Source organism: Patagioenas fasciata, chromosome 16 (genome assembly GCF_037038585.1).
Source record: "Patagioenas fasciata isolate bPatFas1 chromosome 16, bPatFas1.hap1, whole genome shotgun sequence".
NCBI lineage: Eukaryota > Metazoa > Chordata > Aves > Columbiformes > Columbidae > Patagioenas > Patagioenas fasciata.
In genome coordinates, this window is record NC_092535.1 from 3,123,697 (window position 1) to 3,144,368 (window position 20,672).

The following is a 20,672-nucleotide window of genomic DNA, read 5'->3' on the forward strand; positions in this document are numbered from 1 at the left end:
CCCATTCGCCGGGAAGGGGGGGAAGCGGGACAGTACCACTGCAGCCGCGCTCGGTGCAGCCCCGGGGGCGGGCGGGGAGCGCTGGGGCTAGGCCCGGGCCAGCGCTCGTTTGTCATTAGCCCAGGGCTGTCGTTTGTCATTAGCCCGCTGTCCCCTCAGTCAGTTGCCACAGCAGGAACGGGTTTCCGGGACAGTAAAAGCAAAAATACCGAAAAAATCCCCCAAACATTACAGCCACTCTAAGGCACAGCATAACAGCAACACCCCCCTCCCTGCTCTCCTCTGCACTTCCTTCACACACAGCACAGAGATGGAGGCACAGCAGAAATGCATTTTAATATAAACCATATCATGTTGCTAATGCTTTCAGCAGGTATAACAAAGTCCGGTGATTAAGGAAAAAAAAGTTCCAGCAGAAGCTTCCCACAAGGGTGAGCATCACACAACTTTTAGAAAGCCCCCTGTATATCCCCATGTTGCTGTTAGAAGCTCTGAGCCCCCTTTCTTCTCCCCACAACAAGAGAACAACAAAATGACTTTAAAAAAAGAAAAAGCAGGAAGTGACATTCAATGAATACACCAGTGTTTGAGTTAAAGCAGAATAAATAACTTGTACATTAGTGATGGGGCTGCCCTTGCTGCTCTGGATCATGCTTGGTGCAGTGTTTCTGTGCCCCAGGCCAGTCAAGTGTGTGCTGTGAAAGGAGCCCCCACCCCAAGGAGGGTTAGACCACAAGGTTATTTTTGTTTTGCTAAGCAACCCAACCTCTTCCCACCTATTTTATCTGATGTTTTTCCACACACACACCCTCTCCTCCATAACAGCCTCCTTGTTCCTCCAGCAGCATCCCAGCCCTGGGCCAGAGAGAGATGATCTGCTCACCTTAGGAAGGGACTGGCTGGTGTGAAAGGCTACAGGACTGGTCAGGATTTACAGACCTGGTCAGGATTTACAGACCTGCAGCCACCTTTGGAGCAATAACTGATAAAACATTACTCAGCCCAGTCCAAGACGAGTGGTTTAAGTGCCACAGTCCACTTAAAGTAAGGAAGCCACAGCTCTTGGTAGTGTGAAGTTTCCCTCTCTACTTGGAGGGCAATGCAGTTGGGCAGAGTTAGCTCCTCCAAAACAAAAAGTGTCCAGTTAGAGGACATGGCTGTTGATGTGAATGGTGGTACATACCTCAACCATAAATACAACCACAGAGCGAATACAATTCTGCCAAGTAACACAGTACACTCAGGGGAAAATAATAATAATCAGTGTCTCACTTCTCTTGCTAGGGGAACAGTCACTTAGAGAGAAATCCACCAAACAGCAAGAGTTAAGAGTTGCATCCCAGCCAGTTAGTGTATTAGTCCCGGTTTCCTTAAACCACAAGCAAAGGACAGTACCAATCTTTTCAGGAAAAAAAAAATAAATTGAAAAAACTCAAACATAAAACCCATTCAGTTAAAATCTGGCTTCTCAGAGCCTGTATAAAACCTAAATGTCCTCTTCAGTTGGTGCATAAGAAAACCCTAAAAATGCATCTGAGGCACTGGAGCTGCTGGCTGCTAGGTCAGGCGTGTGGGTGATGGAGGTGGAGATCGCTTCTTGGGTGAACTCCGGGTCAAAGTGGCGCAGATCAGCTGGACCAGCCTAAGGCGAGGAGCAGAGATACACATCATTTTGAGTGAGCAGAGCCCAAACTGCTTGTGATCAGATAGTCTAACACTGCTGTTCTTTCGAGAGTCATCACCACTGAGTCTGTAGTTCATAACCTGCACTTCAGCATCCCTCAGTGTCATCATAAGACATGTAGAGATGATTCCTTTTATACCACTATATAAGAGATACCAACAGAAATACCCACTTACCACATTTGGGTTAAATGGAGGAGTGATCCTCTTGTGGTACAAGTCATCCCAGTTTATTGGGCTGAAGAATACGTGGTTCTTTATCTCAAGCTGCATAGAAAATGAGGGGAGAAGAAGTCACTCTTCTGCCAGTCCTCCTTTTTGAGAACCTGCCAGCTGGTTTCACAGCATTGAGTGGCTGAAGTGATTCTTGGAGCTACCGCATATCCATGTAGGGCCACATGGCAATGCCTTAATACATTGGGGCCATGATCCAGGATTCCCTTAAAGGGAGATGACACCCTCACACATTGGTGTCCTAGCTTGCCACCACACCTTTCCCTTGGGAAATCCAAGTTAACTCCTTAAGCCTCTTTTAGGAGGCTGGAGAGACATCAACCTGCATGGAAAGCTTTTTTCCAAGACAGTGCCATTATCGCAAAAGAAAGGCTCAGAATAGAAATGTTTATCCATCCTCCCTCCTGATCATAATGGAAACCACCTACAAAGTCTGTCTTGGCACCCAGCCTCCTCTTCTGGTCCTTGTGGAGAAGTCCCTGAAGGATGTCGCAAGCTGCCACAGTCTTGCTTCCTTGGATGTGGAGTGGCTTGTGCAGAATGTTGTCATACATTTGAGACACATCTCGGCTGTAAAAAGGAGGCTAATTTGAAAGAGAGGAGAAGCAGCCAGGTAAAACAGGAGCTACCATAAGGAACCACACATCGCAGGTCAAAGTGAGTCCTGCAGCAAGTAGGTGAGGGAGACCTGCCACATACTTTCTGTCCAAAAGGACAACAGTATGATTGAACCAGGTTGTCTAATTCAGAATTCAATCGTCTGTGTCAGGTACCATGTGAACACCAGATCAATCTCTCACAACTTTTGAAAATAAGTTCTCCAGCATGTAAAGTAGAAGAGATCACTTCCAAACTTACCAGTCCAAACAGCATTTCATAAAGGACAGCCCCTAGGCACCACCAGTCCACTGTCCTGTCATAGGGCTGCTTCTTTAGCACCTCAGGAGCCAAGTACTGGGAAGAGTCAGAAGAAAATATCAGAGTCAATTCTAAAGGAAGGGCTTTGCCCTCCTAAGTATGCAAACCTAGCTGCAGTGCAAGCAGAACAAATGCATTAGGAAGCACACAGATGCAATTCCTACCCTGCTTTGATGGATTCCCCACTTGCTTCAGAGCAATGGGTTTGAAAGACACCTACCAGAACCCCTCAAAGCATTTCTCTCCCTATAGAGAACTTGCACAAGGATTTGCCACCCACCTCTCAGCTGGGTTATCTGTCCTGCAATGGCACATTGCACCTCTAAGAAGCTGCAGCTTTTAATTCCACTAAGTCTGTCCAAAGCAGCAAAACTACCAATAACCAACATCAGGCAGCAACAGTCAAGAATTCAAGCTGCCTGCAGAACAAGCAGCACACTGACCCTGGTCTCACACAGCATTAACACTGTCAACTGTCGGGCTCCTTATCTAGAGCAGAGGAGAAAAAACAAACACACCACAAACAAACAAAAAAAAGAGAACTCGCCCCCCAAAAAGACCCACACAAACCAGACATACACACAAAAATCTACAAAACATACCTCAAACATTTCTGCTTGGTTCATGCTGTACTATTACACAAGTGAGTCCACACTGAAATCCAAGGGCTATCACCAGGAAGCTCCTGCCTGTTCTCCTGAGCTTGAACACTGAAAGGTGTCTTGTTTACAGACCCTTCTTCAAGCCACCCGAGGAGGGGCAGCAGGACAGGTGTATTACCGAGACCAAAGTGCTGCCAAAATCCCCAGCTCAGCAAGAAGCGGGGAAAAAAATCCTCCCAGAAGCCAAACTGGAGACAGGTTGTAGCAAAACCTGTTTGAGGTACATTAGAGAAAATGCCTGCCCCTCTCCCCTGCACAGGGTGTTCTGCACACCAAGGACACACAGAGGAGCACAGCAAGGTCCTCTGTGTGTCATTGCCAGCAGGATCCCTGTTCTGCAGCTCCAGGGTATCGGAGCAGGTAAACAGCCTGGGCACAGGCTCCCAGGGTCAAGGTTGTCTCCACAGCCACCTGTAGCAGCCCCAGTTTCACAAGACCAGCCATTTCCAAGCACAGGGATCCCTGTCCCTGATAACACAGCAAGTTTGAAGTACTAATCAGCTGTCAAAGGTAAGATGTCTCTGCTGAGTAGGGAAAGCCTTATCTGAACTCCAGCTTCAGGCTGACAGCCTGAAAGAGCCCAAAATGTTCTAATTCACAGACTATATTTTGAGAAGCTGAGCACACACACAAGTCTGAGCCCCAGAGCAGCAAATCTCTGAAGGCTTTGAGCCCCCAGGTCACAGAGAAACCCCAGCGCACACTGTACCTCAGGAGTGCCACAAAAAGTAGATGTTGTCTCCTCTTGCTCCATTCCTTCTTTGCAGAGTCCAAAGTCTGTCAATACTACGTGTCCCTAAAGGAGGGAGGGAAATTTCAGCTTGGCCCACTCTTTCTAGAGAGGAGACAGAGCTCCCGAGCATTGGCCTTCACATTGCATCTCATGCATGTTTTATTTCCTCACTGTTCATCTGCTTCCCCTCCTATAGTACAAGTACAGGAGCCTACAGAGAGGGATCTGGATATTTTTTTAGTTGATTTGACTACAGCTGCATAGCTATGAAGAGATGCAGCACTGCTTTGCCACTGCACAGAGCCAGTCAATACAGCAGTCACCACCAGAGCAGCAGCCTTGACTTGCTCTTTGCATACTTGATCCCTGCTCTTTGCATCCTTGATCCCTGCCCAGAAGTCAGGTCCGAGCTCTTTGGAACAAGCCGAGAGGGCTCCAAGTGTGCAGCTCCGCAGAGAGCAGGCTCACTCCCTCTTGCAGGATCTGCACAGATATGCAGTGATATATACATACAAAACCCACACAGTGAAGCAAGTATAGCGCAGCTTGCAGAAATGTAGCCCTCTGTTTATAGTCCTGATGCTTTCAAAGGCAGAAGGAAGGCAGCACAAGCTGTGAATATACCTGGCAATCCAGAAGGATGTTCTCAGGTTTTAAGTCCCTGCAAGACAAAAAAGTGCTGTTTGAGCAGATTTGGCCAGATATTTAGGAAAGCCAGATCTGAAACACCATCAGTTAAGAACAGGACCTAACAAAACTTCCCAATCCAGTTCACCCAGACCTTCACAGAGCACAGATTCCCATCACTGTTTGGTATCAATATACATGCAAACACAGAGGGACTGCTGTCATACAAGGTCAGGCGCTAGCCTGCATATCTGCATATGAATTGCTGCTGAGAGACAATGTCTTACTTATTGAGCCAGGTTTATTTTAGCTCTGTATCCTTAACCTTCCTCTTTCACACTATCAGACTGGGCATATTTATTGCCCATCAAGTCCCATGCAGACAGCATCCCTCTTGCAGGATAAAGTGCCAGTTGTGCACCGTCTTGTCAGTGAAACCCTTTTTCTCCCCAGCACTGCACACAGCCTGGCTGGACAAACTTGGTGTCCCTGCTGTCCTTGGCAGATGTGCCTTACCTGTAAATGATGTTTAGGGAATGCAGGTACCCAATTGCACTAGCGACTTCTGCCGCATAGAATCGAGCTCGGGGCTCACGGAAACACCGCTCCCTTTGCAAGTGGAAGAAGAGCTACAACGAGATCATAAGGTGGATCATTTCTTCTCTAAACAACTGAAGGATAACTAAAACAAGCCTGAAAGCCAGCTGCTCAAGTGAAAACCAATTTGCAGCAAGTGACACATGAACAGCACCAAATAAGCTGAAACCAAATGACTTTAGCAATCTAAACACCTTTCCAGAAATTGCTTCATTTGTCCTACTCATGTCACCCCCTTAATACATTGCCCCAAAGCTGCTAATCTGCTGATCTAATTAAGTTTACTAGTTTGCTACAACCTACAGGACAATTATAGCTGTAGTACGGCCATGAAGAGAGGTACATGCACAGAGCTGAACCCGCTAAGATGTCCAATGTGAGTTAGACTTGGAAAAGACATCCTTGTTAACAGTATCTCCCAGCCAGTTGCAGGCAGCACAGGAAACCATAGCTGAGGAGAAAGGAGCTTCTACAGGACAGAAGTCTGACCTGCTGTAGTGGAATTACAAGAGCTCTGGACTGGAATCCAGAGCTGGTCCACAAATGACTTTTGCCCAAAGCTCACCAACATCATCAGCATTTCCAATATTCTCCAGAGGATTTTAAAACACCCCAGCACATGTTTTTCTCAGTGTTTTTGCCTTGGGAATCAGCTAGCATGGGTCATATCCAGCAAGATCTTCAGTCAACATACAGGTGAATGCCAGCCACTCCCAGCTGGTCCTTGCCAGCAGTCAAGGCAACATTATACTTCAACATAATTATCTTCTGACAAGAATTTTTCAGGCAACAAAGCAGTTTGTTTGGAAAGGACCGCAGAGAGGATTAAAATAAAGCCTGTACATGCACTCACCTCTCCCCCGTTTACATAATCAAGGACAAAATAAAGCTTCTCCGAAGTCTGGAAGGAGTAATGGAGTCCCACAAGGAAGGGGTGCTTGACGTTTTTCAGGAGCACATTGCGCTCTGCCATGATGTGGTTTTGCTGTAAAGAAGTAGGAAAGGAGTTAGAGCTTCAGGCAAAGGTCCAGTGCAGTCCACCATTCTGAAAGCAAGTAGAAGCTGCAAGTTCTAGGGGGTCAGCTCCAGCTCCAGAAAGGAAACCAATCTCTCCTCTCTAACCTGTTTCATCCCAGTTCTTCTCCGTTTTCCCATGGCACCAAGAAATCCATGTTTAACATGTGGCTTGTCTACGCAAATGCTCACTCGGCCACAATACACACCAATTGTATTACCAGGATTGCTCATACACTGACCTCTATTTGCAGAAGTAGCCAAGGACAGCAGACATACCTCTTTTTTCTTTAGGATGGTTTTCTTATGCAAGACTTTCACAGCATAAAAAGTCCCATCACACTTGCGCTTGGCCAGGAGAACCTGCAACAGAAGGTCCTGGTCACCAGTTTCAGTTTCACCTTGTGCCACTTGATGAGTGTTTTCTCATTAGCTCAACACTGCTGTCAGTGATTATACACAGGGTACAACATGACAGGGTCAGGTACAAAGCTGTAAAGACCAAGCTCTAGCCCACTGACTTGCCAGCATTTTCTCATTGTCAGAAAAAGGAACATGACATCTCCACAATACTTCTCTTACCTAAAAAGTGTGTTTGGACTATTTGTGGACAATCCATTAATAGTGGATCCTTGCTATCAATGCATAGATTTGTCTAGAGATCTTTTATTAGCTGAAAAAGTCTGAGGCCTGTTTTAAACCAATTACTGTTCACCACCATCCTGAGCACAAAACACCTCATCCTTCTGTCCTTAGAGAGGCTGCAGGGCAGCTCAATGTAAGAATGGGCTATGCAAACCCTATCTCAGGTCTTGTCCAGGCCCAGTCCTACTCAGGCCAAACCCCTCAGGAGTGGTGCAAGGAAAGGACACAGCCAGAAACTGTTCCAGTAAGGAAGTCTCCGTCCAAGCTGCCTCCAGAGAGCTACAGCCCACCTGTACAAATCCACTTACTTTTCCAAAGCTTCCTTTGCCAATAACCTTCAGGAAATCAAAGTCTGTTGGCTTGGCACTGTTGGGGAAAAATGAAGCAAGTTAATGTTCCTGAGAGAGAAACATGCAACAGCAGCACTGCCATCAAAGCAGAGTTCCTTCGTGGAAACACGAGTGCTTGTGAAAGGGATCAAAGTGGCCCTTGCTCCCAGCCAGCAAGCAGCGGATTCACACTGTGTGTGTCCTGCACCCAGCAGAGGATGAGCAATCCCTCAGCATCCCATCTGCAGAACACAGCCACAGGTGAAAGCACCTGTCAGGTGACACAGCTTGTCCCCAATTCTAGAGAAAGAGTCAGGGGGCCAGCAGTGATGAGGAAGGTCTTCCCATCCTACTCCTCAAGAGAGATGGGACAAGGGGCTGCAGACATGGACAGGAGAGGGTGATTATGATAACAGGGACCCCGCTACAGCTACTTGTCTTGAAAGCTGGTGCATGGGTGATACACACGGCATTAAAGACCAAGTAATATAACTGTGAAGACATAGCAGACACCACCCACATGAGACACAGGCATTCCCCTGCCAGATCTCTTCCCTGCATGCTCCACACCCTACCTGGCTTCTGCAGGGGGCTTACTTGGGGTTAGCAGAAGGTCCAAGGTTGATGTTGTCAGTTGGCGTTGGAGGCTAGGGAAGACAACAATCACGTTATTCACAGGGACCATGCTGCAGGTTGTGCTTTCCTTTCCTCAATCCAGCATCACTTGCACAGAATCACTGATAAACACCCATCAGCAAAAGAGAGTGGATTTTTTGGCAAACTTTTAAGTGATGGGGAAAGGGAGAACAGAGCTCTGCATTAAAGTGATATCATCCCTGAGCTGGAGGCTGCAGTAAGCTAGAGTCTGGGCTGTAGACCTCATCCCATACTTGCCCAAAGAGTAAGAGTACTAAGCAACTGCTTAGCTCCTCACTTGAGGCTTCCCAGCCCTGCTGTGCTACCAGAGGAAAGGCACTGCATGGTTTAGTTGCCCACCACAGCACTGAAACAAGTCACTCCCCACTGCCTGTGGGCATCTGAGGCAGAGGAGCACCCTGCAGCAGGACACCAGCATCCCCCCAAACCCTGCAGCCCTCTGACCGCTCCCATTAAGCCCCAAAACTGCCAAGTCTGGAGCCTTGGAAGTGGCCTTATACACATCCAGCACCCCAGAGATGCAGCCTCCCTCTTCCCAATGACAAGGAGGTACATACAGCTTTCCTCTTCTTCCTGCTCCCCAGGAATCTTCCCTTCCTCAGACTCTAGGAGCATTATACCTGGTCCAGAAGGCTGTATAGGGCCTCTCTGCTCTCCTTTTTCTCCACCCAGCATCACCCACAGGGGCAAGGCAGCAGCAAGACTCCCAGCAAGCTAATGCAGGCTCTCCTTACTTTTCTACTACAGGCACCAGCCCCTGTCTTCATCACAATGGTGAGGACATGCTGGCACAGTACAATGGTCTCACCTGGGTGCTTTTGTCCGGGCTCCGGGAACGATCCATTAAAAAAACAACTCGTTCAGCACTTGGAAAAAGAAGAGCAAGCCAGTATTGGAAACAAAATCCAAGAGAGAAACAACTTCACATCATTAACCTGACAGGAACCAGCATAAACCCCAGGGCATGTTCCCCTCCATCACAGGAGACCCTAGCTGAATTCCTTAGCTACCGCGGGCAGCACTGGTGGTGCACACTGACAGGAAATGGGGGCAAGAAGGTTCCCGGGTGCACCGGTTGATGCGAACAAGCACAAGCATATCAAATGCCACAGATAGCCCTTTATTTACAGTTGCAGCAACTGGTCAGGGTGCTGACATGTGAAGACCAGCGCAGCCCCAGCAGCAGCAGAGCATCAGGGCCAGACAAAACTGAAGCCCTCTGGCCATGGTCAGGCCCCTCTCAATGCAGGGACAGCCCCCTCTGCACCACACAGGGATGCTGCAGCACCCAGCTCTGCCACCCAGCATCCCCACAGGGCAGCTAGGACAGTCCCAGCTGGTCCCTCAATCATCTGGGCTGGCAACAGCTGGAGACCATTCCCCCAGGGCAGAGCAGGGCAGTTTGGGACTGTTGACATTGCAGAAAGAGGGGCTGGCCATGGCAGCCAGGGTGGGCTTGGTGAGCAGAGGCATTAAAGCACAGGACTGTAATCTACCCAGTGCTGCTGGGGCTGGAGAAGTTGGACTTGAGCATTTGCTTCAGAGACAGCCTGCTCAAGCATCACTGGGTCCTACCACACCAGACATTCCTCCCCCTGGTTTTAGGGGTTCCCCCATGCTCCTTGCAAAAGCCAGGATTAAAGAAATGACAGAAGGCAAAATAAAAGCTCCATACCCTTCTCCTCTGCCCCAGAGCGCTTTGTCCATTCCCCCTCAGCCCCACCAGACTCCTACACACCGCAGGAAAGCTCTGACAGCCCCTGTCCCCCAGCCACCCTGTCCTTTCCAAAAAAAGGTGCCCAAAGATCCCACCAGCCCCCCCCAGATCTCACCTGTGGGTGCTACCCCTCTCCAGCCCTGCACATCTCCGTGCACAGACCCACGGCCATCCCGGATCCCCTCTGATCAGTGGCCGGGCTGAACAGAGCGGAGATGGTGGGTGGCAGCGGGTGCTGGCGGCTGTCCCCAGGGCCTGCCCACATCTGCCCGGTGCCAGCCAGCTCCATTCACCACCCTGCCAGCGCCGGGTTATCAGGCTGAGCTTTTTAAAGGGCTCTCATCCCGCTGGGAGGTTTTCCATACTCACTACAAGGTTTTCATACTCACTACGAGCAGAGCCTGGAGCCGGAGGCTTTGATGGTCTGTCCTATCCTCTCACGGCCCTGCTTGATGAGTTCTGCGAGGAAAAGTTGGAGCACCGAAGGCTGTTAGCTGGTGGCACGATCACAAGTGCACAGAGGCATGTTTGTTCTTCACTGACCTTGCTCTTCTCTCCACAGCCGCCCTCCTCCCCCTTCCACCCACATACCAAAATAACCAGGAAATTATAGGAACCAGGACAGCTCCCCTCCCAGCCCTGCCAGGAGCCCTCAATAGCTCACAGGATGGGGAGAAATGCAACAACACAGTTGCTCTCTCCCATGGCAGAGGAGACTGGCTAAAACACCACCCCCAAGCCTCCTGAGCCACCCCTGGGTCCCCAGGAGGGACAAGGAGAGCGTTCACAAGGACGATGTTGTACTGGGATACGTCACACACTTGGCATATCCACTGCTCCTTTCATTCAGGACTCCACGAGTAATTAGGGACATGAATGAAACCTTTCAGGGCCCCACAGGAGGTAAGCCAGCACAAACACATCGCAGGGAGTGACTTGCCCAAGGACACGCAGCCAGTGCCAGAAGCCGGGATTCCCACCACGGATCATCCCTGCTCAGGCGGTTGCCACCACCCGTTGTCACCTTGCCCTTCACAGAAATGCGAAGTCCTGGACCTGCTCCCCGCTGCACAGGCTGAGCAAGAGAAAAGCCCAAGAAGTGCAACCTGTGCAGAGGAGTTCCTTGTTTTGCTTAGGAGCAGATAAAAATATTCCTAGACTTAGTTTAACTCCCTGGCTCAGCCTTAATTTTGCTACTGAAGGGAAAGAACCAAAGCATCCACAGAAACACGTACTACCCTGCCTCCTCAAAAAAGCCTTTGTAGATACAAGCAAATTATCATCGTGGTACAGCTCTTCTATGGACCAAGAATTTGGCAGCAGTGATTGCCAAAGCCCATGTCCCTGGGCAAGGAGTTTGTAGGACAATGACAAGATCTGAAGCAAACACAAGCCTGTCTGCAGAGCCCTGCCCACATAGCTCTGGGGATGTGGCAGGTTGCCGGAGCTGCACACTCCAGAGATCCACCAACCACGCACCACCAGCAGCTCTGGGACCTGTGGATCTGGAGAGGAGCCGATAACCAGGATGTGGTTTTGGAGTTTCTGAATGGACAGGGAAGAGGAAAGCAGGCATTTAAAGAAACATACCATTCAGTGAATGAGCTTACCACATCAGGCTGGTCTGAGACCTTGACCTTGGGCAATACTTGGCCCTGGAGCAGGTCCAAGAGCTTGTCCCAGCAGGCAACACCCAGACAAATCAATCCCCATCTCCTCCCACTTGACATAGTCTTTATTTCCCTGACAGTCTGGCTCTCCCTGGCTCACTGAGGTCTGCTGAAGGTCATACAACGCCTGCCTAAGGGCTGCATCTGTCCCAAAGGCTGCTCAACAGACCAGACAGATATCATGGTCACAGCATAGGGACATAAGTCCTGCTCTCCAAATCTGAACTCTCACAAGCTGGTTTTCGGCCCCAGGGTCCACATGCTGCCATAAACACTCTTTTGATCCCAGACTCAGGGGAAAACAAAGGATTCCCTTCAGGCACTAGTGGAGATGTCACAGTTTGGGCATCTTGAGGGGCACATGGGCAAACCAAAACACATCCACCTGGTCTGAGGTGTTCGCTGGTAGCACAGGACGCAGGACAAGCTCCTGACTTGCTCCAAGGGGCTTGGACAAGGCTGCTTTAGCAAGACCTGCACAGCTGCAGCCAGGCAGGAGCACCAGCAGAGAGCAAAGGCTGCACAGCTCTCCATGGTCACAGCCTGGCAGCCTGTTCATGCTTCCCTCCACGAGCCCCATTCTGCTCCACTGCTGCTTTGCTGGAAGTGAAGCTACTCAACAAGTCCCTGCTGACCAAGGGCAGCGTTTTCTAGCAAAGCTATTTCATTAAGTGCACTTGCTCTGAGCAAGAGTCTTTCTTTCTGCACTGAAGTACCATGCACATTTTTAGGATAATTATACCCACATCACTTTCTATTCAGGCTCAGAGCCACCTTCTTCAGCCCAAGCCCACCTTCAAAGCCACCTTTAAATCTCCCAAGCAGCCAAAAAGGCTTTTCCTTATCACTAACAAACCTCACTCCCCCTAAAGCACAAAGATTTCTTGAGCGCACACACGCTGAACAACAGAATCAGAAATAGGTCACGAAAATACGCTGGAATCCTTGGTTGTACATGCCTGGCTGCATCCCTCCTTGTGCCTGCTGGGGCAGCAGGGATGCTCCAGGCATGGCCAGGGCCACAGAGAGCATCAGCAAGCAAGTCTAGGAGTTTCTTGATATGATGCGACTATAACACCAGGAACAAACATCTGCACTCTGCAACCCCCTCCCCAAAGACCATTTCACCCCAACACCCAGGGCCAGAAGCACCCCCAGGCAGCAGGAACCCACTAACACAACATAAAGCTGCTACTTACAAGTTGGAGCAGTTGCTGCAGCTAAATTTCCCCCCCACCAAACACCCCTCAGTAACATACGTTTTCTTCCCAGCACAGCACGAGCAGCTCCCTCTCCCTTCAACAGTTCTGCCAGCGCTGACCCACATTCCCATGCTAGCCCAGCGTTATTTGCTACAAACACATTACTAATGCAACGCGTACCTTGCACGGAGAAGCAACCTCATAGACTCGTCATCTGCAAAGCTGCCTCCCACCCTCTCCCCTGATGTCACAGCTCTCAGCATCTCCTACCTAACCTAGATTGCAAACCCCTCCGAGCAAGTGCTTCGTCCTCTCCTGCTCTGGAAAGGGCTGGTTGCCAACATGGAGAGACAAGGAGGCCTGGCAGGCTGTCACCGGGGCAGCAGGTGATGTTTGGGGAGCCGTACAGGTTTTGGAGGGGCAGGTTGAGATAGGGGCACCTAAGGTAGCCCACAGCTTTCACCCATCACAGGGACTGCATAAGGGAGATGCCCCAGTTTTAGCTCAGAAAAGGGGCACAGGGGGAATTCAAAAGGAGGAGTCGTCCTGCAAACACATGCTTTTACTAGCAAGAAAAAAAAAGCTCAAGCTTTCCCCTGCTATAGATCCAAGAGATGATACCTCCAGGCCAGCACTGAGCTCTGCTTTCATTCCCACTGAAGCACTACAGCACACAGCAAGTCCGGGGAAAGGTTAGGAAAGACTTTAAAGGACTTCTTCACTCGGGGAAGCTTTCTTAGCTGCCCTCTGCAGAGCTCCCAGCTTGTCTAGTTTTCTCTTGTGGATCCTTTTGCTTACACCCCAGGAACACAGCAAACCAGAGCAGGAACCCCAGCCAAGCAGCCCTGGCTCCAAGCAAGCTGGAACTCACAAACAACCCAGCACATTTTAAAGAAAAACTGCATGCAAAGCTGGCAAGAGAGGGTGGGGGGAAAAGCAGATAGCTAAAGCTTGAAGAAATAATCTCATACTGAAAAAAATAATCTCATGAAAATAGAAAACGAAGCATCAAACACACCTGGGAGCACATCTCCCAGCAGAGGCTGTGTCCTGAAGCAGGGGAAGCAGCCCACAGCCAGCGAGCACAGAGACACCTCATTCTCCACACTTCCCATACTTGCACCAGCCCACCCTGCCACCAGCTCTTTCCTAAAACTCAGAGGGGAATAGCTTGGTCTCCTACAGCAACTCATTGAGCCCACAAACAGCCCCACCTCCTCAAGGTGATCAGGCCACTGCTGCCCCCCTCCAGCCCTTTAAAGAGAGCAGGAAAGGATGATCAGCTGCAAAAAATGAAGAAACACCTGCTGGGTATATCCAAGGAGTGAGAACTTAAGTGGGGGTGGTAGTTTGGGACGAGGAGGGAGAGGTGCAGGTGGTGGGTAGGAGCCAGTTACATCCCAGACAGCATCTCAGGTGTTCAGAATGATTTTCTATATCATAGTAGGCTTGAAATTTGTCCACTGTCCTGTGGTTTGGTTCAAGTCAAACCCAGCAGAAGCTGCTGCTTCCAGTGTCCTTCACCCACACAGGAAGACTGCAGCCCAGGGCAGCCAGGTTGGTGCTTTGCAGCAGTATTAAATGCAAACATAATGCACGTGGAGGGGAACACCTGGTGTCAGAGACATGCAGTGATCTGGGAGAAGAGAGACCAAGCTCTGTGCAAAAGGAGGCATTAGAGGAGGGCTGGTGTCTTCCCTCTCTCTTCATTAAAAATAAAGCAGTTGCCTTTTGCTTCTGTTGTCATTTTGTATAAAATCTCCCATGTGCAGCTAGAGCAGGAGGAAATCCAGCTTCCCTGGGGGAGCAGAGGGACTGGTCCACACAGGACAAACCCCTTCCCCCAAACTACAGCTACCAGGGTCAAAACATCTGAAACATCTCATGTTCTTATGTGTAACAAGAGAGAGGAAGCAGCATGTTGCTTGAAATATTGTTCTCTCTCAGGTCAAAGCCTGATTTTTTTGCTCAGCCAACATCCTTGCACATAACCACCTTCTGGGCCAGCTGCGGGTCCCACGGGCGCTAGGAGCCACCTGGAGCCCACCTGGAAGATGTGCAATGGGGCTGTGCCAGCTGCTCCACAGCCCAGCCCTCCACGCCCTCGCTGTCCCCAGGGGTGTAGTGACACCATACCAGCCAGGAGCATTACCCTTTGTCTTCCCCAGGGTGGTGGAGGAGGGCTCCATCCAGGCCACGTACATAAAGCCAGCTGAAAGGTCCCTTCTCCTTACGGCTGGAGCTCAGCGACCAGCACCAGGCGTCCTCGGGCAGCAGAGCACACAGATATTTCTCCGGCTGCAAAGGCGAAGGGCACAGGAGTCAGAGGAGGAATAAGCCCTCAGGCGCAGCGCTGGCTGCCCACCAGCCGGGCATGGATCTGGGACATGGGACTGGCTCCCCAGTCAACACCCACCGTGCTCGGGCTGGTGGGGATCGGGGTGCTCAGGTCACTCTGGGCTCTACCACCACTCCAATGTCCCTCTCTGTGCACCTCTCTGGAAAGTGCTTTGGGATTGGCAAAAGAAGGGTGTTCAAAGAGAGCTGGGTGGTACTGACTGGCTGTTTGACTTCTGTACACCAGAAGAGATTTACCCTACAACTATTAAATTCACAGATTTCTGCTCTCAAGAAAGGATTTTTGTTGTCTGATGCTTTTAAGGTGCTGAGAGTCAATTTGTCCTCCCTGTGCCTGGGCTGACTGGACTGGGACTTACGGCTCCATGGCACAAGAGAAGACATTCCCTGGAAGCCCAGGGACACACGGGCCGCCAGCAAATCCCTGGCACAGAGCAGGTCCTCACCTGGGCGTTCAACATCAGACACCACCAGAGAGGTGGAACTTTCCTCCTCGCGCTGTCCATAGGCATCCATGGTCACAACCAGCAGCATCCCTTGCCTATGATGGGACACATCAATGCCATGCTGACAGGGCTGCTGGACGTGGGAGCGCTTGCAGGGCACGTACATTGTATAGGCACATACATTACATAGATATGTACCTTATATAGACATGCAGGCACACATCCTTACAGGTGCTGCAGGCATTGCCCTGTACGTGTTACACCAGGACTGGCCTTGGCCTGTTCCCCTGCTCAGCATCCACAGGCTCCTGAACAAAACTAAGCAATTCCAGTAAAGCTGGAGAGCTGCTGGTGTCAGGGCTGGGTTTTGCCAGCGTTACTGGTCTTCTGCACACAAGAGGTGTTTCCCCGCCCTCCAGAGAGCACTTCTGTGCCAGGAAAACCTCTGGCTGGACCTGGGTCCAGCTCTGGGGTGATTTAACCCTTTCTGTGCATGTCCCCTGTCTGGGCAGGGCTCAGTCAGACCATGGTGGAAAAATCAGGCAAAGTGGGAACCAGCCATGGCCACAGAAAGCTGATCTTTCAGCTGCACCGGCACAGCTTGGAACATTGCTTGTGCTTGGAAATATTTTCCTTTTCATGCCTCCACATCCCCAAGCCCTGCAAGGGGTCAAGAACTGGGTGGTCCTGAATGGCTGAGCCTGGTCCCTCCGCTCACCTCAGGGAAACCACGTTTGCAGCTTCTCCAAGGCAGGACACAGTGAACAACAGGTCCAGACCCACCCTCCCTACACACAGAGTAGTACCCTTTCCTCTTTCTAATATTTTATATGCTATGCATATATGCTATTTTGTAGGGAAAGGTGCATTATCTTAATCTCCCTATCTAGCAATAACCATAACCTTAATCATAGAAGTGTCGCTGAAGTGGAACCACACTGTCCTGAGCAATTGGAATTGCAGGGAAGGGGCCAGATAAGAGTAAAACAAACATTTCACTAGAGAGCACAAAGCAAATTTCCATCGACCTGCAGTGAAAGTTGACCTCAAATGTTTGGCTACTCAGTTATCTCTGCTGGGCAAGCGGTAGGATAGGATAGGATAGGATAGGATAGGATAGGATAGGATAGGATAGGATAGGATAGGATAGGATAGGATATTCTTTAAAAGGTCAGAGCCTATTTCTTGATCCTAAGAGGAGTCATAAAAGACTAAATAGACTATTGGTGACCACTGGAATTCTTCAAATTTCTTTTTTCCCATCTACATTTTTCTTTCAGCTTCCAAAAGCCTGGATTCTGCCTCAGGCATTGCCTTTGATTTTGCCAAGGAATCCCACACGAGTGCTGGGAGGTTTCCCATGTTTTTGTGGAAGGAGGTAAGAGGAGGCCACTTGGGATCAGGTTTTTATTCCGAAGAACAGCAAAAGTGGCTTTGAGCAACTCTTGCAACTTTCTGTGCCTCTGTTTCTACAAATATAAATGTGGCAGAATATTACGGATCTCTTGTAAAGCCCTAACATCTCCAGAGGAAGAAACGCCTTATCATTGCCTTTAAATTAGTTTGCTGGGACTTTCTTGCTTCCAAGCATTTTTCAAGTGTGGGCACGATGTCAGTGAATAACACGAAGCTGGGAGCAGACTATTAAGCCACCCTTCCTCTCCTGGCTGCTCAGCCTTGTCCTTGGGGAAGGTGCAATTCACCTGCTTGCTGCCAGCAGGACTTTAGGATATATTGCATACTATGTTTTAGAGCCTTTCTTAAAACAAATCAACAATGTTTTTGGGGGGATGAGCACCCCTGTTCTCTGCAGCATGGTCTGATGCAGGCTGTGCACTCATGGCCACCACCCACAGCTCCAGCCCCGAGTGTGACCAGCCTGGCGGGGACAAGGGCAGAGAGGCAGTTTCCCAGCCGGATTGAGCAGGGCTTAGCAGCTTGGAGACAGCTCAGAGAGCCCGAAAACAGGCCCCTTGCTGCTGGCACAGCGCTGTTTTCTTTAGGAAAGCTTGTGGGCAAAGCGTTCCTGTTCTGTCCCCATCACCATCCCTGAGAGCTGCTGACTGCAGCTCCACTGCATGGGATTACAAGTTTTCACCTCTCTTTATCCACATGCAAAAACCAGGAAGCAACTGGTGCTGGTGCAGCTGGAGATCGTCTCCAGCAGAGCTTTATATACTGGATCCAGTGAGCAGCCCAGTCCAAACTGGGCCAAGTGCTGCTCAAGGAATCATCAGGACCTGTCAGTCTGTGCAAGAGCAGCGGCTCTATGCTGCTGTACCCCTGCTCCGATACCGAGCAGAAACAGCCCTCCATGTCCTCCTGGCGAGGGCTTTGGGATGCCCTGTTAGAGCAATATTGGGCACGGTGTCCCTGAGCTTCACCAGGCCCAGCCTGGCTGCAGAGACGCAGCCAAAACCACCCGAAATTTCGGGTGCAAACCTCACACTTCAGGTGCTGGCTGCAAAAGCCCAGTGCAACACCAGACTCCTTTCCCTGGGGCTCAGGGACATGGAAGGACACACGGTCAGTCACCAGCTACCTCTGCTTCTCTGCCAGCTCCTGAAATCACACAGGGTCAGGAACACTTGTGGCTGCTCCCCACGGGAGCTCACCCAGGGAGGTGAGCTGGTGTGGGGCTGTGGACACACACAGTGTGATGGGAGCTCCTTGTGATGGAAGTTTCCTGAGAAAAGCACAGTTAACGCAAGAAACCTTTTCACCTAATACAATATTTCCAGGGGGAGCAAGGAGGCTGCTTCTCTCCTCTCTGGATTCTTCCACAGCTGGAAATTAAACCCTCTCTGCTTCCATCTGCTGACCCTGAGCCAGACCCTGGGAGCAGCTCTCCCACGGGCCAGCCGAGTCCCTGGCAGCAAGGGAAAAGTCCTGCACAAAAACCTCTGCTTCTACCAAACAGCCTCTGGACCTCATTAGGAGAAGGGAGATTCATTATCATCCCAGATAAAGTAAATCAACGTTACCTGCAGAGAAGGGGCGCAGGAGCCGGGTTCCTGGGCTCGGGCAGTGTGGCCGGTGGGTGCTGCCAACACTCCCGCTGTGGAAAGCAGCATGTACCGCTTTCCGTCCTGCTGTTTTTATTTTGGCAATTCGGTCTGAAGGTCAAAGGAAAAGTCCGAAGGAGTGGTTTGTGGCAGGAAGTAAATGATTACCCTGCTACTGCTCTGCGAGGGAACCGAGGCACAGGGAGCCGGGGTGGGAGAGGAAAATCCCTCCTTGGGGGGATTAGAGGGCGGCTGGCTGGAAGGGAAGTGCAAAGGGTCAGAACAAAGTGCTCTGTTCACCGGGGGCTGTGCCAGGTCACATGCCAGGTCCTAGCAGAGGTAATGAGGCATGGGTCACCGCACAAACCAGCCAGAGCTCCTGGACGTGAGCAAGACCCGCTGTCAATCCACCAGCAACCGCAGAACTTGCCAGCAAGGAAGGTGCTGAGTGAGGTGCTGCAGCCAGGGCGGGAGATCCAGGGACTTCTACACGCTTGAACTTCGCAGGTGCAGCAGTCCTACAACCTCACTTCTGCCTCCTGTGTGACCCTCCTGTGGCTCCAGGCTCCCCATCCTAGGCCACATGTAGGCAGGAACAAGCACCTGAGCAGCTGACAAGGACCAAGCCCTATGGCCACATCAGAACTGAGCCCAGCGAAACCCTTCATATCCTCCCCCATTTGCTATCTGTTCCTCTCCCTGCCCCCTTGCAGGTGCCCAGCACCCGTGGTCACCACAGCCTTGCGTGAGTACCCAAGGACTCACTGCTGGCCACTGGTGGAGCCTCCAGCTCCTCACCCAAAATACAAACTTCATACTCAAGAGGCATTTTCTGATTATTCAGGATGGTTTCTTTCACCCCGAAAAGCCCTTCTGTACCTGACCCTTTCGCAGGAATGGACCACAATGTAGTTGGTCAAGAGGTCCCACCGCTCTGAGGAAACATGAATAGTAGCACAATTCCTCAAGTGTTTGTTAAATTATTGACCTCTCACCATCAGCACATGCTCATCTCAGCTGGGCCTGTGAATCCCAAAGCAGAGAGGAGAAAGAAAAAGGGTCACTGTACCGGGAGGCCATTATAAAAGCAAAAGGGTGAGCTGAGGTAGGTTTTGAATACACAGACGGATAAAACAAACAAACAAAAATGTATAAAATCAGATGGTGTAGAACATCAAAACAGGTGTTTTTTGAAATGTCTGGAATATGTGATTTGGGGCATCTAAGGTTCACGAGGCCAAGGTAGCTGACTGCTGCCACAGCCAATGGCTCTGGCTCTGTGTGTGTGGGGAGAAGGCAGAGCCACATCTGACCCCTTGCCAGCTCTGGCAGCACACGGAAAGGAGGGGGCCCACACCCCCTCACAGTCCCGTGGGTGGCACAGCCGTGCGGGTGCATGAGGATAACAGAGATTTGATATTACCCTCATGTCTCAGGGAACAAACCCAAATAGAGGTCTCTATTGTAGTTGAGGGACTGTAAAGACACAGAGAGAGAAAGAAATCTGTTCCCTGCTAGTGCAGAGAGGGCCTTTGTTTGTCTGATTTTCAGGATGAGAAGGTTTAGAGGATTGCTGCAGCACATGATCAGAAGCTATGAAGCTGCAGACAAAAGCCATTTGGAACAGAGATCAGACTTTACCATCATGCTGGCTTTTCATTTTTCTGCTTTGTCCAAATTAAACCTGCTGCTGGTTTAGGGTTTATTTTGCTCGTTCCTCTGCATCCTCTACTTTAAAGGCTGCACATCTCCTGCAACGGTTCATGTACGCTTTGCCTAGCATCAGCACAGCATCAAAATGTCTGCTGCAGCAGGCTGGAGGGGGCTGCCTGTATTTTGAGCCCAAGTCACAAGGGTTGCACCAACCGCCTCACTCATTCCAGCCACGGACAAGTTTAAAGGACAAAGCCTCAGCTTATCACTCCAGCTTGCTGAGCAGGCTTGTTTCACCAGCTCATCGCACGTCAGCCACGAGCGCGCATCGGCGCCTGGCAGAAACACGGAGAAAGCGCTTGAGCAGAACTGACAGCGAGACAAAACCCGTTGGGGCTCACTAGATAATCACTGGCTTTACCACAGCTGAAAACCACGGCGAGCCAGACGCTGAGGTTCCCTGTCATCCCTGGAACCCGCTCAACCTGCTGCCGGGCATCACGGGGGAGGCCAAAATGCCAC

General features: G+C 50.4%; 1 protein-coding gene across 4 annotated transcripts; it reads right to left on the reverse strand.

Annotated features, from left to right (window-relative positions):
• Window positions 1–311: 311 nt before the first annotated feature.
• On the reverse strand, window positions 312–19,526 carry SGK2 (serum/glucocorticoid regulated kinase 2). Of its 4 annotated transcripts, none has more exons than XM_065849711.2 (15): window positions 18,477–19,526; window positions 14,841–14,986; window positions 10,206–10,275; window positions 8,908–8,965; window positions 8,040–8,089; window positions 7,422–7,479; window positions 6,748–6,831; window positions 6,308–6,439; window positions 5,374–5,486; window positions 4,855–4,891; window positions 4,207–4,293; window positions 2,776–2,871; window positions 2,346–2,501; window positions 1,861–1,950; window positions 312–1,642 (listed from the first exon to the last, which is right to left on the reverse strand). In XM_065849711.2, the coding sequence occupies exons 2-15, from the start codon at window positions 14,890–14,892 to the stop codon at window positions 1,487–1,489; spliced, it is 1,239 nt and encodes a 412-aa protein (XP_065705783.1). In that variant the 5' UTR covers window positions 14,893–14,986; window positions 18,477–19,526; the 3' UTR covers window positions 312–1,486. The 4 variants fall into 4 exon arrangements, with proteins under 4 accessions (XP_065705783.1, XP_071671623.1, XP_071671624.1 ...); XM_071815522.1 differs by having other exon boundaries at window positions 14,891–14,986; window positions 18,477–19,521; XM_071815523.1 differs by lacking the exons at window positions 14,841–14,986; window positions 18,477–19,526 and adding an exon at window positions 13,707–14,162.
• Window positions 19,527–20,672: the final 1,146 nt, after the last annotated feature.